The following is an 18989-nucleotide window of genomic DNA, read 5'->3' on the forward strand; positions in this document are numbered from 1 at the left end:
TTTCGAAAAATATGCTTGTTTTACACCGAATTAACCATACTACCCCCTTAAGATGATCATTGACGCATCTTTGTAAAGAACTTCCTTACTGCGCAAGGGCAGAAGTCGTCGTTAGCAGGATTTTGAATTGCTTCTAAATTACTCAAAAAACACAGATGAAAAGTATTTCTTATAAAAATAATAATTTTATATTTCTTAATCAATTACATTATTTAATTACAGCTAGATTTTCGGTCTTAAACAAATTCTTTAGCACTTTTTCTGCATTCTCCTTATAGTTGCTTATATGAGCTTTCTGTACCACAACCATGTACGCCAGCGGCCCATCATATAAGTGAAGAATTTTGTAAAACTGAATCGCTAACTCTTGCAGTTCCTTCGGCTGCTCGTTTGCAAGGTATAAAGACACACTTTCGGCGATTTCATTTAAATGCCTACCATCGATTTGTATGCTTTCAATCAGATTGGCAAAGTTAGCAAGCAGAATGCGTTGTAGTTTAAACTCTTGTGTTTGGCTGAAAGAGAAATTTAATTAAATAGGTAGAGAAGTTGATAGTTGGAAAATTTGATGCAGGGTAAGCAAATTTTAGTAAAGCTAATTTATTTAAGGGGTTAGGTATAGTCAGAATTTTCCAAAAATTGGATTTTTTGTTTCTAATTACATTTTCGTACAAAATAATATCTTAAAAATATTGTGTGAAAATTTGAAGTGAATCCGACAAATACTTTTCGAATTATTCAACAATTACAAAGGGCGCTCGGACGCTCCGGAGCAGATACCAAACTTTAAATGCGCTTTGCTCCAAACTATGTTTTTTGAACTGGTGATCACCGTAACTTAAAAACCGTTTGGTAGATTTCAATAAAATGTATACTGCTTTTGAAAAACATAAAAAAATCGTGCCTGATTGAAAGATTTTTTTCAAAAATTTCGATTTTTTTTAAACAATTAATTGTCGGTTTTTCCCACGAAAATCTGAAAAATAATTCTTGAGGCCTCCATATTGTTAACTTTGAAAAAAAGCTTCGATCAGGCACAAGATTATCTATTAACAAAACTAATTTCTCTTGCGCGGTTGATTTTAGATAAGTCTCCAAGGACTTGTGATGATCACCTCAAAGGACTTCTGGAGAAACAGGCTCCACAGCGACAAATTTGTCAATTATTAATTTGTTTTTTAAAATTTTGCTAAAGTCAAGTCGAAACATGACGTATTAATGCTATGCTTTTATTTTTGTAAAATAAAGCAACTGACTAGCAAAAAAAAATTATTGAAAATCATCATTTTTTCGGGCCTCTGACTACCCCTAACCCCTTAACACTATTAATTAAAGCAATTCATTAATTTCTTCGCATAAATTGCAAAGGACACCCGAAGGCCTTCGTCGCCTGCGCTGCGAGTCGTATTGTATTTGTAGAATATTTAATTTATTATTGTGCAAATAATTTTAAATAAATAAATAAAAATAAAATTAGTTTAAAGCTTTAGCATACGTAGACTCTGTAAATCTTAGCCGTTTAATCCCAAATTAAAGCTGCGAATAGTGGTGACGTACCGTAGCCATAACCGTAACCATAGCAATCAGCTGTTCTGATCAAACATATGGGCATCATTGTAAGCGATTATAGGTGCCGCACCATAACGCCATATCCACAACCTTAGCCGTATGTGAATTTTGGGTTTCCCCGGTAACCATAATATGTATATATTTTCCCATAGTTCCTAGATGAAACATAGGGCCTCAATAAACAATTTATAATTTCGTTTGTTTAGAGCTAGATGTTTAATTTGACTCCAGGAACGCCCTGCTCTGCCCGCCTCTGCTGCTATTTGTCGCCTCCATGTGTTGGGTGGTCTTCCACACCTACGGGTTCCTTGGGGATTCTAGTCTAGCGCTGTCCTTACGATGTCATCCTGTGGTTTGCGCAATGTGTGTCCGATCCATTTCCACTTGTGACACATAATTTCTATGTGAACTGGGGTTTGCCCGGTAGCCGCCCAAAGATCATCGTTGCTTATAACATCAGGCCAGAATATCCGCATTATCTTTCATAGGCAACAATAGGCATCAAATATTTCCAGTTTTGTGTGCCTGGAGATGTGGGCTGAACTCCATGTCTTGTCTAGCATGCCGAATGCAACGCGTCCCTTAAATATTCGGTTGCGTATGTCAGTTGTTGGTCCGCCGTTTTTTTTGAAATTATGCTCCCAAGGTAGCAAATTTCATCTACATCTTCAAGTGGCGTGTCGGCAATTTGAAGGGCTTGCCTTTCGGTGGTGTTAATCCGCATCACTTTGGTCTTTGCTATGTTAATTTTTAGACCTATTTGTATTACTGCATGGCATACCTCTTGTAGTTTAGCTGATGCATCTGAGTATTTGTGCGATAGTAAACAAATGTCGTCCGCATAGTCTAGTTGTTCAAGCCGGCTGCATAAACCCAGGAAATGCCCCTGCTGGCCGCACACGCTTGTCGCATTCCTAAGTCCAGAACTAGGTTGAACAAGAGTGGAGATAATACACATTCTTGCCTAACATTTTCGTATTTCCCGCGGCATGACCATAAGCAGCTCTGAAATACTTTGCATTCATTTTGATATGAGTATTTGCGATACAAATTTGAATATTAAAAATGAACGAAAAGTTAATTTGTGTAAAATTATTCGTGTTTTTATGACAAAATGCAAATATTGTCATTAATTCTACTTCAATATCAGCTGTTTATGGTTACGGCATGCGGCTATGGTTATAGTTACGGCTATGGCGATATGGCTACGTCACCTCTAATTGCAACTTAGAAATTTTTCGTTCTCTCAAATACAGGGTCTTTCAAAAAGACGCCTAGATGTCAGCCATGAATAATTCCTAGACGGTAAATTTTTCTATGTCAACTTTGACATTTGTCAAATAGACAGATGGACGATTTCACACCATGGGACGCGTTAAAACTATTGAAACTTATTATGAAAACGGTCGATTTTTAAGAGCAAAATATCGACAAGTTCGTGATTTTTTTGATGGAAATTATCGTCCGCATGAGTCGACAATTCAAAGGTTGGTAAAAAAAAAAATCTTCAAGAAAAGGGTTCTGTCGAGGATAAAAAAAGGATTGACAGATCAAAAACTGGACGCTCCTCTGCAGCGCAAAGTCTTGCTGAACAACCTTCAACATCGAAATCTCAACATTTTCAACAATTTGGAGTTCATAAAATGACTGTTTGGCGGATTTTACCTGTAGACGCGGCTTTTTTTCACATATAATTATGCCGTATTTTGAATAAAAATAGTGAAATCTAAAAGAATCTAAATTGTTTCATCTTTTATATAAAAAAAGTCGCAATCAAGGCTCTGAGGATGCCATGGTGCAGAACGAAACTAGTAAACTCCTGTAAGGAGGAGATCAAATATCTTGGGTGTGTAGGTAACATTTCTCTAATTTGGGTTCCAAGACATAGGAACATAGAAGGAAATGAAATTGCTGATGAGCTTGCCAAGAAGGGGACTGAATTGGCCTCAGAGACCTCCTACCCGGGCACCGGCATCCCCCTGACAGTTGTTAAAGGGGAATCGCACAAGTTATTTTTCAGGAAAGCGCAGATAAGATGGAGCTCCATTTCTTTATGAGCTATTTCGAAAACCCTTTGGCCCCAGTACAATATACGGAGGACTCCTCGCCATTCATTGTCCATACTCGTAGCTGTGTTTACCGGTCACTGGACGATCGGTACGCGGAAAAGCTAGGGTTACTATTTAACCCCCATTGCAGAAGCTGAGGGGAACTTTCAGAGAAGTAGACTGTTGAACACTTTCTCTGTAAATGTTTGGATTTGGCAGCTGGACAATTAAGATCACTGGGTGCTCCTTTCTTCGACAGCCTCGGGCAGTGCGCCAATCCAAAATCCCATCAATCTTCTCGATTATATCAACAGTTCTAGCTGGCTGTATGTAGATATCTGCCTGTAAGAGGTCTCGTAATGATATCAAAACGGCGGTTTAGTGCTACTGAGGAGTGCCAGACTGCACTTCAACCATTTCACCCGCATACCTATTTTAAAACTACAGTTAGGCGCGCCTTTTGAACCACCCTTTATGCTTATTTAATTATAAAATAGCAGCAATTCAATAAGACTTACGCGGTAATTGTCTCCGACCGACTATGTTTAGCTGCATTTCTCAAGAAATCATTCAAGTACGGTATCACATCGCTGAAATGGAGGAAAAAGATTCAATTGAATGTATGTAGGTCCAATCGGCAGCACCAAAAACAAAAACAAATAACATACTCAATGCTACGCTTTAATATAAACTCCTTCGCGTATGTCGCCAGCACATTCAACAATGTAAAGCAACGATTCAAAACAACAGCATCACTGTTACGAAATTTCTCCACGAACGGTGACCAAATCAAGTGCACAATCGGCAGAAGCTCATCTTCATAGTCGCGCAGCAATGGTATGCCACAAATTAAACACTCGAGCGCAAGTAACTGATGCGTTTTATCTAAAAAGCCAACATATTTTAGTACTTGATTTAGTATTTGTTTCACCATCTCAATATGACGTGGCAGTTGTGACTTCAAATCCCGCTCTTCATCTTGCATGTCAACATCATCTGTAGTCTGTGGTGCAGTCTTTGTTTCTTTTGATTCATCATCCAAATTCACATTTTCATCATTTTCAACAAATGGATTGGGTTTCTCCAAAATATCCAACCAAATTTGTAGCGGATCGCCGCCGTCTTGCGTATCTTCAACTTGCATTGGCACAGACGCAACATCAGCATTGCTAGTTGTTTGCCACCGTTCAACGTGTCTCAGAAAGGCATTAAATACACGCAAGAAGGCATTTATGTTCTCAGAGTGTTTGCATTTGCTAAACTCGTCGTGTATTGTCTGAAAAATGTTCTCTAAATGGGGCAGAGACCTCGAACTGCTAAGTTGTAGCGCAACGGTGAGTATATCGACGGCAGCATGACTTTCAGGTGCCTACAGGGAGTATAAGACCATTATTTGTTTTTTTAAGAATGAATCGCAAATGTACGTACCCGCTTCAAAATTGTATTTAAGTGATAACTGATATAATCCGTATGCGTTTCAATTAAGTGTGTGACTTGTGCGAATTTCAGCGCTTTTTGTATGGACAACAAGCAAAAGTTAGCCGCTTGATAAACCATTGTGTTGCTACTGGCTGAGAATAGAGATGAGTCAAATATAATGGAGTCCATATAGGCAATAAGGACATTACAGCAAACGTACCCACTTTCAGCAGCACTTTGTGAAGGCAGCGAAATATGTAACGGTCAAATCTATCACCGTAAAATAATGCACAGTGGCCTAAAACATCCAAAGCCAGACAGGTATGCAGAACATTGAACTGAGCATCCAAAATTGTGACACGTTGAGATTTGGTTCCTATTGTTAAGGAAGAAAATGTAAAAATTTCAGAGTAATTCAATATTTAAGTTTGTAAGAAAGGTATTTTGAACTTGAATATTAAGATATATTGAAGCTGTTTGTCCAATACCCCAATTGTTATATAACCTCAAATAGCGAAGTATACGCTTTCGTTACTATGTTGTTGCTATCGTAGCAGTTTACTAAACCCTGTAAGCGCAATGTAGTCAATGGTCATCTTCGTCTAACTCAACTAACGGTAGACCCAGGAAACTTGCTTTTCGACAGGCTAGGTCCAGAGGGAAAAGGGTGTTAGATGAATGGATTTGATGGGGCATGTGAAAAGGTAGTTAGAGTCGTGAGTGGTGCTTTCACATGCTGAACATATCGCACCCTAAATACAAAAGGGTCACAACTCAAAATACTAAGATTTTCATGAGAGACGAAAAACGTTTTATGTAAAACTTATTCTAATATTTAAAGAAAATATTGTTCCATCATGAAAATATACAACATTGAAGAAGGTTCTACTATATTTTTTTTAATTTTATATTATGTTTGCGAAAATAAAACAAAATTTTGATTTACGACTCTTTAACTGAAATTTTTTCGATTAACTAGTGATATTATCTTAAGTTGTGCCTTTTTAACTGATAAAATGTTTTAATTTTATAAGTTTCCTGACCTAATTGAACTCACTTTTCACAACTAAAGAGGCACAATGCCACGAAATTTATCACTTTTTACAGTTATAGAGGCAGAACTCAAAATAACTCTTTATGTGTAATAAAAGTAATCAGCTGTTCTTGAGCCCATTAACGCAACTAAAAATAATTATCTTCAGTTGATCGTGCAAAAGCAACACACTTGACATAAAATTAGACATAACTGTATTTTTCCAGTTAAAGAAGATAGTTATGTGAACGAAATATTTGCAGCAGTTAGAAATGTGTACTCTGAATTAATTTATGCAAAAAACTCAGTTTTGGAAAATTTTGAGTTGTGACGCTTTTGTATTTAGGGTGCGATATGTTTGGTATGTCTGGGTCAAATCTGGATAGGTAGGAGTTTAGTCTGCTACAGTATCCAGAACGTAATTGTGCCAAAGTTACGCGGGTCTCTCGGCGTAGCTGAAGCGTTTCATACGCTGTGGGTGGTGCTTGGACTCCGATTACGGCATTCGGGGGTCGGGAGTTCAGGAAGGTGGTAAGTGTCTCCGGATGAATGTCGTTAAGCGTATGTCTAAACACTATCCGGTCCAGTAGTCCGTTTGTCGGTTACTTTTGTCCTGGATCTCGTCGGAGTAGTTGAAGAGATGCCTCCTGACGTGCCTGGAAGGCGGCTCAAGTTCTGGCAGGTGCCTACAGGGATGAAACCTACGGTAGCACATGAGTAGAAATTGTTTGCTGAGCAGTTTGTTGTGCTCCTTGACTGGGAGCATCTGCGCCGCCTCATTATGTAGGTGTTGTAGGCGGGACATCCAGAGGCATCCCGTGATTGTCCTAATAACAGTGTTTTGGCATGTTTAGAGCTTAGTCCACTTCATATCATTAGTACCATGCGACCAGACCGGCGCAGTGTAATTTAGAACCTACCGGCCAATTGCATTAAATGTCGCCAGCAACATTTCTTTGCCTTTGCCCCAAGTACTGCCGGCTCGCGACTTGTGGACTTTGTTGCGGTTTTGAACTTTGGTAGTAATTGCATTTGTGTGCGCAGAGGAGGTAAACAAACTATCAAAGGGGACTCCCGAAATTTTGGGGTTGTTTACTGCCGGTATTGGTGTGTCGTCGCCTTTAACCTTGAGCTGTAGTTTGACCTTCTTTGCCCAGTTTGTAAAGGCGATTGCCATGGACTTAGTGGAGGAAAGTTGAAGATTCCTCGCAATAAAAAAGCGAAAAAGATTGGTGAGGTAATCGTTTACTTTGACACGCACAGGCCATCGATGTCATTGCCCGCCGCCAATATCGTACAGTCGTGAGCTAGAAGACCAGGGAGACTCCCTCTGGTGGCTGGGGAAGCCCCGATATGTAGCAGCTGAAAACCAAGCGTGAAAGAACACCACCCTGCGGAGCATCTTGCTTTATCTTCCCTCTGTTTAAACTTTTCTCGTCTCGATAAGTTACTGACGAGTGCCGACCACTCAACTAGTTCGCGGCCCACCTTTTGTTGTTTTAGCAGCATAAATATTTCCCATACATATACGGGGAATGCTGCTGAAATGACAACCCTTGGCCGGATATAAATCCGGGTCGTTCCGGTTACGTAGAACCGACTGTCGTGGGAACGGGTCGTTCCGTGAGACATATTTTGTCTTGCGGACCACCTCTTCAGCTCTGGCGTATGTAATGTAATGTCATATTCTAGCGTGGAGTGGCTGACTGTGTCGAAAGCCTTCTTCAGGTCCAGCGCTACCAGAACAGTCCTCTCGCAGGAGCGGTTTTGGTTAAGCCCACGGTTTATCTGGGTATTTATGGCGGTGAGTGCTGTGGTGGTACTGTACACTCTTCGGAATCCATGCTGAGGTGTGGCTGGGGCCAGATGGTTTTGTCGTTACTATGAGTGCACTTTGCTTATCAGTAAGCTTATGAAATAGTTGAGAATTGTAAAGGAAACATACGGATGAAGTGCTTCTTTCATATTAAAAGATTGCCTTGCTTGCATTAAAAGTTCACATTACTTATCTACCTTCATCAAAGTCCGTTTCGTCATCGGAATCCAAGTCTTGTATTCGAATTTCCACCGCCGATTCATATAGGCCAGGAGTACGGTCCACAAACCAGTCTGTGGGCTACAAGTCAAAAGGGGATATCAAAACCGAACAAACATTAAAAGCGACTCATGCAAATAATTAAATAGCTCAAATACCTTATCCACTTTTAAACGCCAGCTTGCATCCGGTTTCAGCGCTAAGTACCAGTGCTGGTCATTCAATATTTCCTCAATCAGCATTTCAACCAATTGCAAATGATTTTCATGCGACTTTTTAATACCCGTCCCCACCCAAAGTGATAGCAGCAGTATTTCATTCATGGCTTGGTGGTTTTGCGCCAACAGTTCCAATAGAAAGTCATAAACCAAGCGATTGACTGATTTTGTGTTGCCTAATATTGCGCAAATCTCTTGCACTATTTTAACGCAGCGGTCGCTACTTAAATATTTATATTGCCGCCACTTAAGTTTTGCACATTCGGTATAGTCAGCCACCACAACTTCCCTTGTTGCATATTCTTCTATCAATAAATCGCTGCTTATTTTCATATCCACCGCTGAGAGCAGACACCTACAAAGCATTTCTAAATTTTTTGGCACCAACAATAAGCAATTTATCCTCGATACGCTCAAATTGTTAAAAAAGCCTTTTAAAAAAATCAACTCCGCGTATTGTTCGACATCTGCACAGCGGTTTATGATGCGCGGCAATTTCGCCAGATGTTCGTCGAATAATATTTCAGCGTACTCATCGAAAATGCTCTCGTTTGCACCGCCTTGTTGTTGTAGTTGGGATAGAGTTTGTCTACACAAGCGATTTATACATTTGTCTTCATCCTCTGACATGGCTACAATATTCTCCAGCAAAATCAGAAAGTTTTCTGCGAGATTATGGGCACAACGTTCTATTAGAGAGCAGCACATGCGCGCATATTCGGTACGCACGCGCACTGATTCGTGTGAACGCAAAATACTTGTTTGTGCATAAACTATGCGGAGTTTTAGTGAAGTAGCTTTAAACCATTGTTCGGAACGGCCATTGCTTTGCATCAACTTTAGACGGTCTTCTATGTGACTCTTTGGGATTTTACTACCGACCATATCAACGTCGAATTCGTGAGGTTCGGTTTGCTTTTGTAAAACCTTATGAATTAGATGTTTAAAATCATCCTTATCATAGCTGCATTTTAATACTGCTTCGTTTGATTGCTCGAAAATCACACACAGTACGCGGCCCAGTGCTTTAATGGCTGTCTGCAAGCATAAAAAAGTAGTAGAAGTGAAAAGAGAATCAAGCAGAAAATTCTAACGTTTATAAATATTTAGGATATTTTTTTCATAACGAGAGAAATTCAGTACATAAGATAAACACTTACAGACTTGAGTGTTTCGCCTAATTTTTCATCAGCGAGACTAGTTTTCAATAGAACTGTGATAATTTTCGGCAAAAATATAAAAATTATGTCAGCGACTTGATTTCGTAGCACCACATCGGTGAACTCTGCTTCATCGTGCACATAGAAAACTGTCATTAGACATTCAAGCGATGCAATGCTGAAAGAATAAAAAAATGTAATGCCATGATAAAGAAATGTAGTAAAATTACTTACATTAATTTGCGGTATGTGGTTTTCTCAACAAACTCAACCAATGATAGTAATATCTGACCCAGCAGCATTGCGGATTCTTTGGTGTAAAATAACTCCAGTACATCGCTACTAGAACGACGTAACGCCTCTGCAATGCATTGCACTGAAACTAATTTTAGTTCCTCACTTAAATTGGGACGAGTTGCAACTGCTCCAGGTTCACGAATTTGCTTCAAAACAATTACTAGCAACGTACGCAACTCTTGTACATCGTCTAAATACAGCTTGGACATGACAATGCGGATGCAATCCAATATTCCTGTGACCATATCCTGCCTTGAAGTGCAAGGGACAGCTTAGCTTATGTTTTTCTATTCTATCAAAGTATAACGTACCCATTAACCTCTTCCAATTTCAAAACCAGTGGAGCCAGTATCTGTACATGAAACACCTTCATCTGTCTAAAGTTGAATTGCAAGATCTCACTCCGTAAACAATCTAAGTGCGCCTTAATCGGTACACGCAGAAACATGTCCAGTGCTGGTTTCACTTTTACAACAAATTGCTCGAAGGAAGCCATCTTTAATTTTACATTTAATTAACTTCGCAAAGAATTTTCATTCAGCTTCAACAGAATTATTACACTACGATTAAAATAAAGCGAAGAATGAACCATGCGCTGATTTGTTGTAAACAATTTAAAGTGAAACAAATGAAAACAGCTGCTTTCAAGGTCGATACAACAAGAGGCGATAGACAAATACTATCGATAAATATACCCTTTATACTACAGACTTTATCGGTCGACTGTGGGTCCGTTACGGTTGTTGCGGCAAGACTTTTGGCTGGCGTGACGTGTAGAACGGAACGTGGTGCTACAATGAAGGTATTGCCGCATAGAAACAAGAAAAAAAAAAACAGATATTCTTTTCGTGAATAAAATTAATGCTAATTGAAGCGAAAGAGGGTTTTAATGGAATTTATGGCAGTGGTTTTTGTTGTTGTTTTTGTACCAGCTTACAACAACCCTGCTAGCTACCTAGCTCATGTAATGTTAGGCCCAGGAAACTTGCTGTTTCGACAGGTTGGGTCTAGAAAGAGAGGGGTGTTAGATGAGTGGGTTTGACGGGGCATGTGAAAAGGTGATTAGTACCGTGCGCGGTGCCTTCACATGCTAGACATATGTGTGGCATGTCTGGGTCAATTCTGGATAATTAGAAGTTCAACCTGCTACAGTAACCAGAACGTAGTTGTGCCAAAGTTACGCGTGTCTCTCGGGGTAGCTAGAGCTCTTCATCTGCTGTGGGCGGTGGTGGGACTTGGACTATGCCATTCGGGGTTCAAGAGATTAAGAAGGTATTAATTGTCTCCCGATGAATAAAGTGTACTGCCCGGTCTAGTAGTTGTCGGTCCTATGGTAGTCGTAGACAGTGGGTGCGACCATAACTTCAAGATCGGGACGCACATTTATTTTTTAGGACAAGTCTAGATTAAGCCTAGCTTTTTCAAGCTTTTATTGAAAATATAAGAGTGCATTTGAATTGACTCAGTTAATTTAAATTTCATTTATTTTCTGTATTTAATTTAATATAATAAGAAATGCATCCGGTAAAACTTGTTCTTCTTGAAACAGTTATCATATTCGCCGCATTTGAAAAACTGCAAAAGTAGAAAGCTGCCAGTTTTTATGCATTCCGGCATGGCGATCGGCTCGTTTGTGGCGCCTTCGACTCAAATACACATGTTGTTCTTGTAGCAGCATAAATATTCCCCATACTTACATACGGGGAATGCTGTTTGGAGTGGCAATCCCTGGCCGGATATAAAACCGGGTCGTTTCGGTAACGTAGAACCGACTGCCGTGGAAACGCTCAAATACACATAATCTATTTTGCTGTCAGTCCAATTCGTTCCCGCAACTGATGCACCGGACCTATTGTGACAGCCCTATTACATAAACAGATATGAAGCAGCACATACTACAACAACTTAGTCAAGGCAAATCTATTCAAAGTGAAAACATTCGAACAGCAAAAACATTTTTTTTAAATTAGAACATAATAAAAGAATGGAATGAATGACAAATAGATAAAATTAGTTTGTCGTGCATTCACAACACAGCAACTACTTTCCGTTATTCCGTTTCACTGACATTTCAAAATTAAAGGCAAGTTGAAGAACAAGAAATCAATTACTCTAATCACACCATCTTACGTCTCGAACTTATTCGACGCCGAGTAAAAAGCCTTCCAACACACAAATACCTACCACAATACCCATAAAAAAATGTGATTTTCAAAAAAAGATAGGGTTATCAAAGGTATGTAAAATATGTTATTCTAAAATGTATTTAAATTACTTTGGAAATGACCAAGGCGCATTCATTAAAGGTGATAGCACTAGACCAACAACAAGGTTATGTACGTTTAATTCTCAAAGGAAAGTAGTGGGAAACTAGAAAACAAATAATGAATTCGCCTTGCTTCATTCTGAGCTGACAGCCACAAGGACACTGCGAAAGAAAAAAAACAAATCAGCTGATTTACCAACACTACCTTTAATAGATACGTCTTGGAAACGTCTGTAAACAGCTGCGAGATTTTTTCGTCATGCTTAAAAATATATATGCGCAACAATTCCTCAAATTTTCTCTCTCTTTTTTGGAAACTTTTTTTCACGCATTTCAGGAACAATATATCGCCGATCAGGATCTCCGATAAAATGTTCTGTCGATAGTAAAGTTCAGCACCACTTAAAAAACAAGAAATCGGTCCACCCTAATGCTGGTTTGTTTATGTTGTACGGTTCAATTATATTAGGAACGATTGCCAGTTCAGAGGGACTAACTATTTACTATTTTTACTTGTCCAGTATATTTTAATTTATACGTAGTGTTTTTGTTTGAGATAAGTCAAAACGCGACTGAGAATATTAATGTCCATTGTAAAGAGCTTCAATCAATCTTTAGCCGGCAAAGGAGGATCAAGATCTCCGAAACGATCATGTGTCCTGCAACCTATGGAGTCTGATAACAATGCGATTGATTTATGTGCCGGCAAAAATATGGTAGGACGCACGCGAGAGACTGGCATAAGAGATGTGCGGTGCTCCAAGCGGCAGTTGGAATTAGACGTAGACATGCAAAACACATGCGCGAAATTGCGTGTAATTGGCATAAATCCATGCAGCGTTAATGGTTTGATGGTCATGCAAAATACTGAGTGCCAGGTGGAACACGGTGATATTATTGAACTGGTATATGGAAAACATCAATTCGAGTTACAATTCAAACCGCAACCACCTACGGAACTGAAAGCAAAACAGGAAAATGAACCGAAAATGCAATATAAGACGGATGAGTTGATAGAGCAAACTAAAAGCGGTGGGAAACGTTCAGGCCAATGGGAATCGGTCCAAAGCGGCGCTATGATGGTGTACACAGATGCAGACGTGAAGGCATTAATCAAAGTTGCTGGCTATGATATTGACGGTACAATTATTACTACAAAATCGGGCAATGTTTTTCCAAAACACGCTGATGATTGGCAGATTCTCTACCCTGAAGTACCAAAAAAACTGAAATTATTGCATGAGAGTGGCTACAAGATTTGCTTTTTCACCAATCAAGGTGGTATTGGCAGCGGAAAAGTAAAGTTGGACGATTTCAAGCGGAAAATAAAAGAAATACTTACAAAATTAGGTGTACCTGTGCAGGTGTTTGTCGCCATCGAAGAGGGTATCTATAGAAAACCGTTGACTGGCATGTGGCAGCACCTGATTGAAAATGGGAATGACAAAATTGAAATAGATTTGGCCAAAAGTTTTTATGTAGGGGACGCTGCTGGACGCCCAGAAAGTGGCGCTGGCAAAAACAAACGTAGAAAAGACCATTCCTTAGCCGACCGTCGATTCGCTGCGAATATAGGAATATCTTTTTATACGCCTGAAGAGCACTTCCTAGCTAAGCCCACAGAGCAGTGGATTAAGCCCGATTATGAGCCAATTGAAGTTGTAAATAACACACATATACCGTTACTGGAGCCGGAAAACGTGAAACTGAAGGCAGATGGCTGCGAAATGATCATCATGGTGGGGCTGCCTGGCTCAGGTGAGTTTTAAAAAATTACACATATTTTACATTTCATTTACTTCTGCGCTTCTGCATATGCAATTTGAACTGTATTCGAATCTAACTTTTTCAGGGAAAAGCTTCTTTTGTCGTGAATATTTGGAACAGCATGGCTATACGATTGCCAACGCAGATGCACTTGGAACCACTCAAGCTTGCCTTAAAATTTGCGAAAAAGCATTGGCAGCTGGAAAATCGTGTGTTGTTGACAACACAAATGTTGATGTCGAGTCGCGTAAGAAGTTTATAAACCTTGCTAAGCAGCATAAGGTCCCATGTCGTTGTTTCGTTATGAATGCTTCGATAGAACAAGTGAAACACAACATAAAATATAGGCAGTTAACAGATAAAACGCACTCAAAGATAAATGATATGGTTTTTAATATGATGAAGAAAAAGTACACATCTCCAACACAGGGCGAAGGTTTCACACACACCGTCAAAGTGAATTTAAAGCCGAAATTTAAAAGTGCAGCGGAAGAACAACTATATAAGTTATATTTGTTAGAAAAATAAGTTCGAGATTATAGAAAGCCTAATAATACAAAGTACTGAAACTTGCTTTAAGAAAGTGTGAGTATTAATCTAATGTAAATATGCGCTTTGCTATATCGTCTATAAGCCAATCCATAGCGCCTAACAATTTTTCTCCAGTCACGGCACTCACGCCCACAACCAGCCAATGATGTGTTGTTATATCGTCCAGCTGGAGAATCTGAAAAAATAGTGCACTGTTAAATTTACAGCCAATTTATATGTATGCATATATATTTACGTCTTTTATATCGCTAGCGCTGAGCGCACCGGGCAGATCCTGCTTATTAGCTAGTACCAGCAGTGTAGCGCCGGCAAGCCGCTCCTCTTGCAATAGAACTCTAAGTTCCTGTTTACATGACTCAAGACGCATGCGGTCTGCGCTGTCCACCACCCATACTAGGCCGTCAGTTGATTCGAAGTAATTACGCCAATAAGAACGTAGTGACTTTTGGCCACCCACATCCCACAGGTTTAACATGTATCCATTGTGCTCTAGTGTTTTTATATTAAACCCCAATGTAGGCGAAATTGTATCTATGGACTCGCCATTAAATCTTTTCAATATTGTTGTTTTGCCGGCATTATCCAATCCACTAGAGGGAAATGTGAGGGAGAGGGAATCAAGTATGAATCATAATATTTTACTATTCAATTTTACATACAGAAGCAATATCCGCATCTCCTTTTCTTTTTGACGCATTTTCTTCAAAACTGAAAGGAATCCCATTTTGCGTTTCTTAAATGCTTTGTGATTTACTTTTTTTTGAAAATTTGATTTTCCATATGCATTCGCAACGTTTTGTTTACAACACGACAACAATTATTTTGGTCACAATAATAGGAATGGGAAATTATCGATTAATTGGCAAAATTAGGAGTGTACCAGCCATGGCGAATTCATTAGTAGATTCGCCTTAGTACCAGACAGTGATGGGAAAAGTCGGTACATATGTATTTTTTCGGGCCTTTTTTAAGAGGTTACGGGTAGTCAGAGGCCCGAAAAAATTATGATATTCAATATTTTTTTTGCCAGTCAATTGCTTTATTTTACAAATATGAAAACATAGCACTAATGCATCATGTTTCGACTTTAGCAAAATTAAAAAAAAAAATGATTGTAAAAGTTATTGTTGTTATTGTGGAGCCCGTTTCTCAAGAAGTCCCTTGCGGTGATCATCACAACTCCTTGGAGATGGATCTAAAATCAATCGGACAAGAGAAGTTAATGGAAGCTTTTTTTCAAAATTAACAATATGGCGGCCTCAGGAAATATTTTTCAGAAATATTTTTTCAGAAAAAAAAACCGAGAACTATTTGTTTAAAAGAAATCGAAATTAAAAAAAACCCCTTCGATCAGGCACGAGTTTTTTATGTTTTTCAAAAGCAGTATAAATTTTATTGAAATCTACCAAGCGGTTTTTAAGTTACAGTGATCTTCTTCTTAATTGGCGCGATAAGCGCTTACGCGATTTTGGCCGAGTTTAAGAAAGCGTGCTAGTTGTTTCTTTCTCGTGCTAACCGGCGCCAATTGGACACACCAAGTGAAACCAAGCCCCTCTCCACCTGATCTTTCCAACGCAGAGGAGGCCTTCCTCTTCCTCTACTACCACCAGCTGGTACCGCATCATATACTTTCAGAGCCAGAGCGTTTGTATCCATTCGGACGACATGACCCAGCCAACGTAGCCGTTGGATTTTTATTCGCTGCGCTATGTCTATGTCGTCGTAAAGCTCATACAGGTCATCGTTCCATCGACTGCGATATTCGCCGTTGCCAACGTGCAAAGGTCTCTCAAACACTCCAAGCGTCGCTTCATCGGATGTTGTCATCGTCCACGCTTCTGCGCCATACGTTAGGACGGGCATGATGAGAGTCTTGTAGAGTGTTAGTTTTGTTCGTCGAGAGAGGACTTTACTGCTCAGTTGCCTACTTAGTCCAAAGTAGCACTTGCTGGCAAGAGAGATTCTACGTCGGATTTCAAGGCTGACATTGTTATCGGTGTTAATGCTGGTTCCTAAGTATACGAAGCCCTTTACAACCTACAAAATCATAACTGTTAACAGTGACTTGGGTGCCGACACGCGAGTGCGTCGACTGTTTGATTACAGGAGGTACTTCGTTTTGTCCTCGTTCACCACCAGACCCATTCGTTTTCCCTCTTTATCCAGTTTGGAGAAGGCAGAACTAACAGCGCGGTTGTTAAGGCCAATGATGTCAATATCACCGGCATACGCCAGCAATTGTACGCTCTTATAAAATATTGTGCCTGAGCGATTAAGTTTCACGGCTTTTACGATGCTCTCCAACATCAGGTTAAAGAAGTCACACGACAGCGAGTCACCCTGTCTGAAACCTCGTTTGGTATCAAACGGCTCGGAGAGGTCCTTCCCAATTCTGACGGCGCTGCTGCAAATTCATTCATTTGCTTATTAACTTCAATTATTCTTTTATAAAAATACAGTTCTTGCTATAACAAAAACCATTTCAAGCAAAGTTTCCAACTTATTAAAAAATTTGTAAACATTCGTCAGATTTTCATCAAAATTTCAAACTTTTTACTTAGAAGTTTTAGAAAAATTTTACACTGATTTTTGAGAATTTTTCTTGTGCATTTTCTCCATTTAACGCCTACTCCACATTTTTTCTATGGAAGAAAACACCCAACACCGTCAGCCGAAAAAATTGTCAAAACTCGACGCAATTTTTTTAAAATCACAGTTCAACTAGCACTGAAAAACGAGCCCGTTTCTCCCATTCGCATTTCCGCTCGTTTTCGATAATCGAACTTCGAAATTCTTCTTGCAATGTACCCAACACTTTGCGCACATGAATGGAGGGTAAAAAATAGCCCCTTATTGCGCCAGGCAGAAGCAGCCGGCGACTGGCCATTCATGAATATATGACGCGCGCGCCTCAGTCGAATACGGACCGGTGTGTAGGAATAACGTGTGTGAGAGTACGAGCTGTGGTCGTTTTTGAAGCGAGTGTGTTTTTGTTATTCAAATAGCCAAGTCAGTTAGCCAGCCAAGTAGCAAATCCAATATAGAAACAGCATCCATTCCTATTTTCAAATGAGTGTTTCTTTAAAAGAATGAACAATGTGGTGAAATCATAAAATAAAAGAAATGCTGGCACAGCAAAATGAAATGTCAAATAAACAGTAAAGCAATTTAACACTGTGCATAAAATAACAAAAAATTCTTCGCGGCACATGTGTTGGTGTAAAGTTAAGGAAATGTTAAGTTCTCATAAGAAATAATGTGGCTGCTGCTCAAAATGTTAAAATATTATTTCATTTATGTGTAGTTTCGAAATCCAACATTATATGGACGTTAAGTTCAAATTATATATAATATAATGGATATTACGGGCAATACATGTTTGAATTCCGCGCCACGAGTAAGCGATTCACACTACAGATTTAAGTGACGAACTATGTATGATGGCAGAAGAAAACCAGTAAAACCGCCTTGCCAACACCACCACCATACCATGTATCTACAATGCCTACCAACTCAGCCCGGTCGACATAAGCTAAGCTATGCAAGCGAGTCTCAGACGCTGCTATCAAAGAATAAAGGAGAAGCAACCACGCGATGTCGGGGCCACAAACAATAAGAATTATGTGGATGCTGAATAACTCTTTGTCGGCGAAAAAGCATGACAACCAAGCAATTCTTTAAAGTTAGGTTTGAGGCAGTAGAACAGGCTATCTACTAGAGTGTAAACATCGAAACAAAAAAAAAAAACAAAAAACGGATTGGATTGAGGTACAAAAGTGTTCTAATAAAATTGTGAGCTCAAAACCAGCGCTTAAACGTATTACATTTTCGCCAGCTTGCGCTAAGATAAAACATATCCCAATACCGCTGTAGCAGCAGTACAGTAAAAATAAATCTAAAGGCCAAACTGAAGAATATAAATAAATACAAAGAAGAATATAAATAAATACAAAATTAGCAAAGTTGTAATAATAACAAAAAAAATAGCAATAAAACTATATAAAAAACATAGCAACAACAATTGTGTTTCAGGGGCAATAATAAGATCCAAAGAGAAAAGAGACTCCATAGCAAGCTGTCTCTTAAACCCAGCGGGAAGGCGAAGGGGCGATGAGCTGAGTGGCAAAGACGCATTGTGCCTGTGTTGAGGATTTATTATACGCATATATGCGGTCGAAGTTGTTTTTCCAGTTTTTTGTTTCAAATCACGCCGTGTATAAAAAGGTATATATGTATTCTCAGTGTCGATAGGCAGGAGTTGAAGTAAATGTTTAATATCAATGCAAATACTTCTCTGTATATGCACATAAAGGAAATTGAAACAAGTGTGAGAAGAGCAGTAAAAGTGAATTACAAATAAATGGGAGAAGTTGTTAAAGTGTAATTAAAGCCGATATGATGCAAAAAAAAAAATAAAAATTAAACATAAAATTTAAGAAAATATATGCATGTATTTAGAAGAGGTGAGCGTTAAAGCGGGGTGTCGTAGAGGTAAATAAATGTGAAATTGTTAGTGCCAATACAACCTCACAGTGCCTAGGTGTAATGAATTTTAGTTATTGTAAATTATAATAAAATGTTCTCCTCCTGTAAACCAACACTGCCAACTTCCTGGAAAAAATTGC

At 39.1% G+C, this 18989-nt stretch overlaps 3 protein-coding genes across 3 annotated transcripts; 1 reads left to right on the forward strand and 2 right to left on the reverse strand.

Moving 5' to 3' along the window:
* Positions 1-181: 181 nt before the first annotated feature.
* LOC128855805 (uncharacterized) lies at positions 182-10479 on the reverse strand. The gene is made up of 10 exons (XM_054090990.1): positions 10091-10479; positions 9717-10031; positions 9483-9660; positions 8263-9360; positions 8083-8185; positions 5257-5412; positions 5046-5188; positions 4286-4986; positions 4136-4207; positions 182-515 (listed from the first exon to the last, which is right to left on the reverse strand). Exons 1-10 carry the CDS (start codon positions 10273-10275, stop codon positions 209-211), a joined length of 3258 nt encoding a protein of 1085 aa, XP_053946965.1. The 5' UTR covers positions 10276-10479; the 3' UTR covers positions 182-208.
* A 2012-nt stretch (positions 10480-12491) lies between these two features.
* LOC128855806 (uncharacterized protein F21D5.5) lies at positions 12492-14426 on the forward strand. The gene is made up of 2 exons (XM_054090993.1): positions 12492-13803; positions 13898-14426. The coding sequence occupies exons 1-2, from the start codon at positions 12630-12632 to the stop codon at positions 14338-14340; spliced, it is 1617 nt and encodes a 538-aa protein (XP_053946968.1). The 5' UTR covers positions 12492-12629; the 3' UTR covers positions 14341-14426.
* On the reverse strand, positions 14287-15194 carry LOC128855807 (ADP-ribosylation factor-like protein 2). Its single transcript, XM_054090994.1, has 3 exons — positions 15024-15194; positions 14600-14954; positions 14287-14539 (listed from the first exon to the last, which is right to left on the reverse strand). Exons 1-3 carry the CDS (start codon positions 15086-15088, stop codon positions 14405-14407), a joined length of 555 nt encoding a protein of 184 aa, XP_053946969.1. The 5' UTR covers positions 15089-15194; the 3' UTR covers positions 14287-14404.
* Positions 15195-18989: the final 3795 nt, after the last annotated feature.

This window comes from Anastrepha ludens, chromosome 2 (genome assembly GCF_028408465.1).
Source record: "Anastrepha ludens isolate Willacy chromosome 2, idAnaLude1.1, whole genome shotgun sequence".
In the NCBI taxonomy this organism is placed as follows: Eukaryota; Metazoa; Arthropoda; class Insecta; order Diptera; family Tephritidae; genus Anastrepha; species Anastrepha ludens.

What these genes read in the sequence shown, in the direction of transcription:
- LOC128855807 (XM_054090994.1), bottom strand. Translation starts at nt 15,088, where the DNA reads ATGGGATTCCTTTCAGTTTTGAAGAAAATGCGTCAAAAAGAAAAGGAG. An exon ending in GAGATGCGGATATTGCTTCT is followed by an intron (nt 14,955 to 15,023) that starts GTATGTAAAATT and finishes ATTTCCCTCTAG; the next exon opens with TGGATTGGATAATGCCGGCA. An exon ending in GCGCTAGCGATATAAAAGAC is followed by an intron (nt 14,540 to 14,599) that starts GTAAATATATAT and finishes CTATTTTTTCAG; the next exon opens with ATTCTCCAGCTGGACGATAT.
- LOC128855806 (XM_054090993.1), top strand. Translation starts at nt 12,630, where the DNA reads ATGTCCATTGTAAAGAGCTTCAATCAATCTTTAGCCGGCAAAGGAGGA. An exon ending in GGTGGGGCTGCCTGGCTCAG is followed by an intron (nt 13,804 to 13,897) that starts GTGAGTTTTAAA and finishes TAACTTTTTCAG; the next exon opens with GGAAAAGCTTCTTTTGTCGT.
- LOC128855805 (XM_054090990.1), bottom strand. Translation starts at nt 10,275, where the DNA reads ATGGCTTCCTTCGAGCAATTTGTTGTAAAAGTGAAACCAGCACTGGAC. An exon ending in ACCACATACCGCAAATTAAT is followed by an intron (nt 9,661 to 9,716) that starts GTAAGTAATTTT and finishes TTATTCTTTCAG; the next exon opens with CATTGCATCGCTTGAATGTC. An exon ending in CGAAACGGACTTTGATGAAG is followed by an intron (nt 5,413 to 8,082) that starts GTAGATAAGTAA and finishes CCTTAACAATAG; the next exon opens with GAACCAAATCTCAACGTGTC.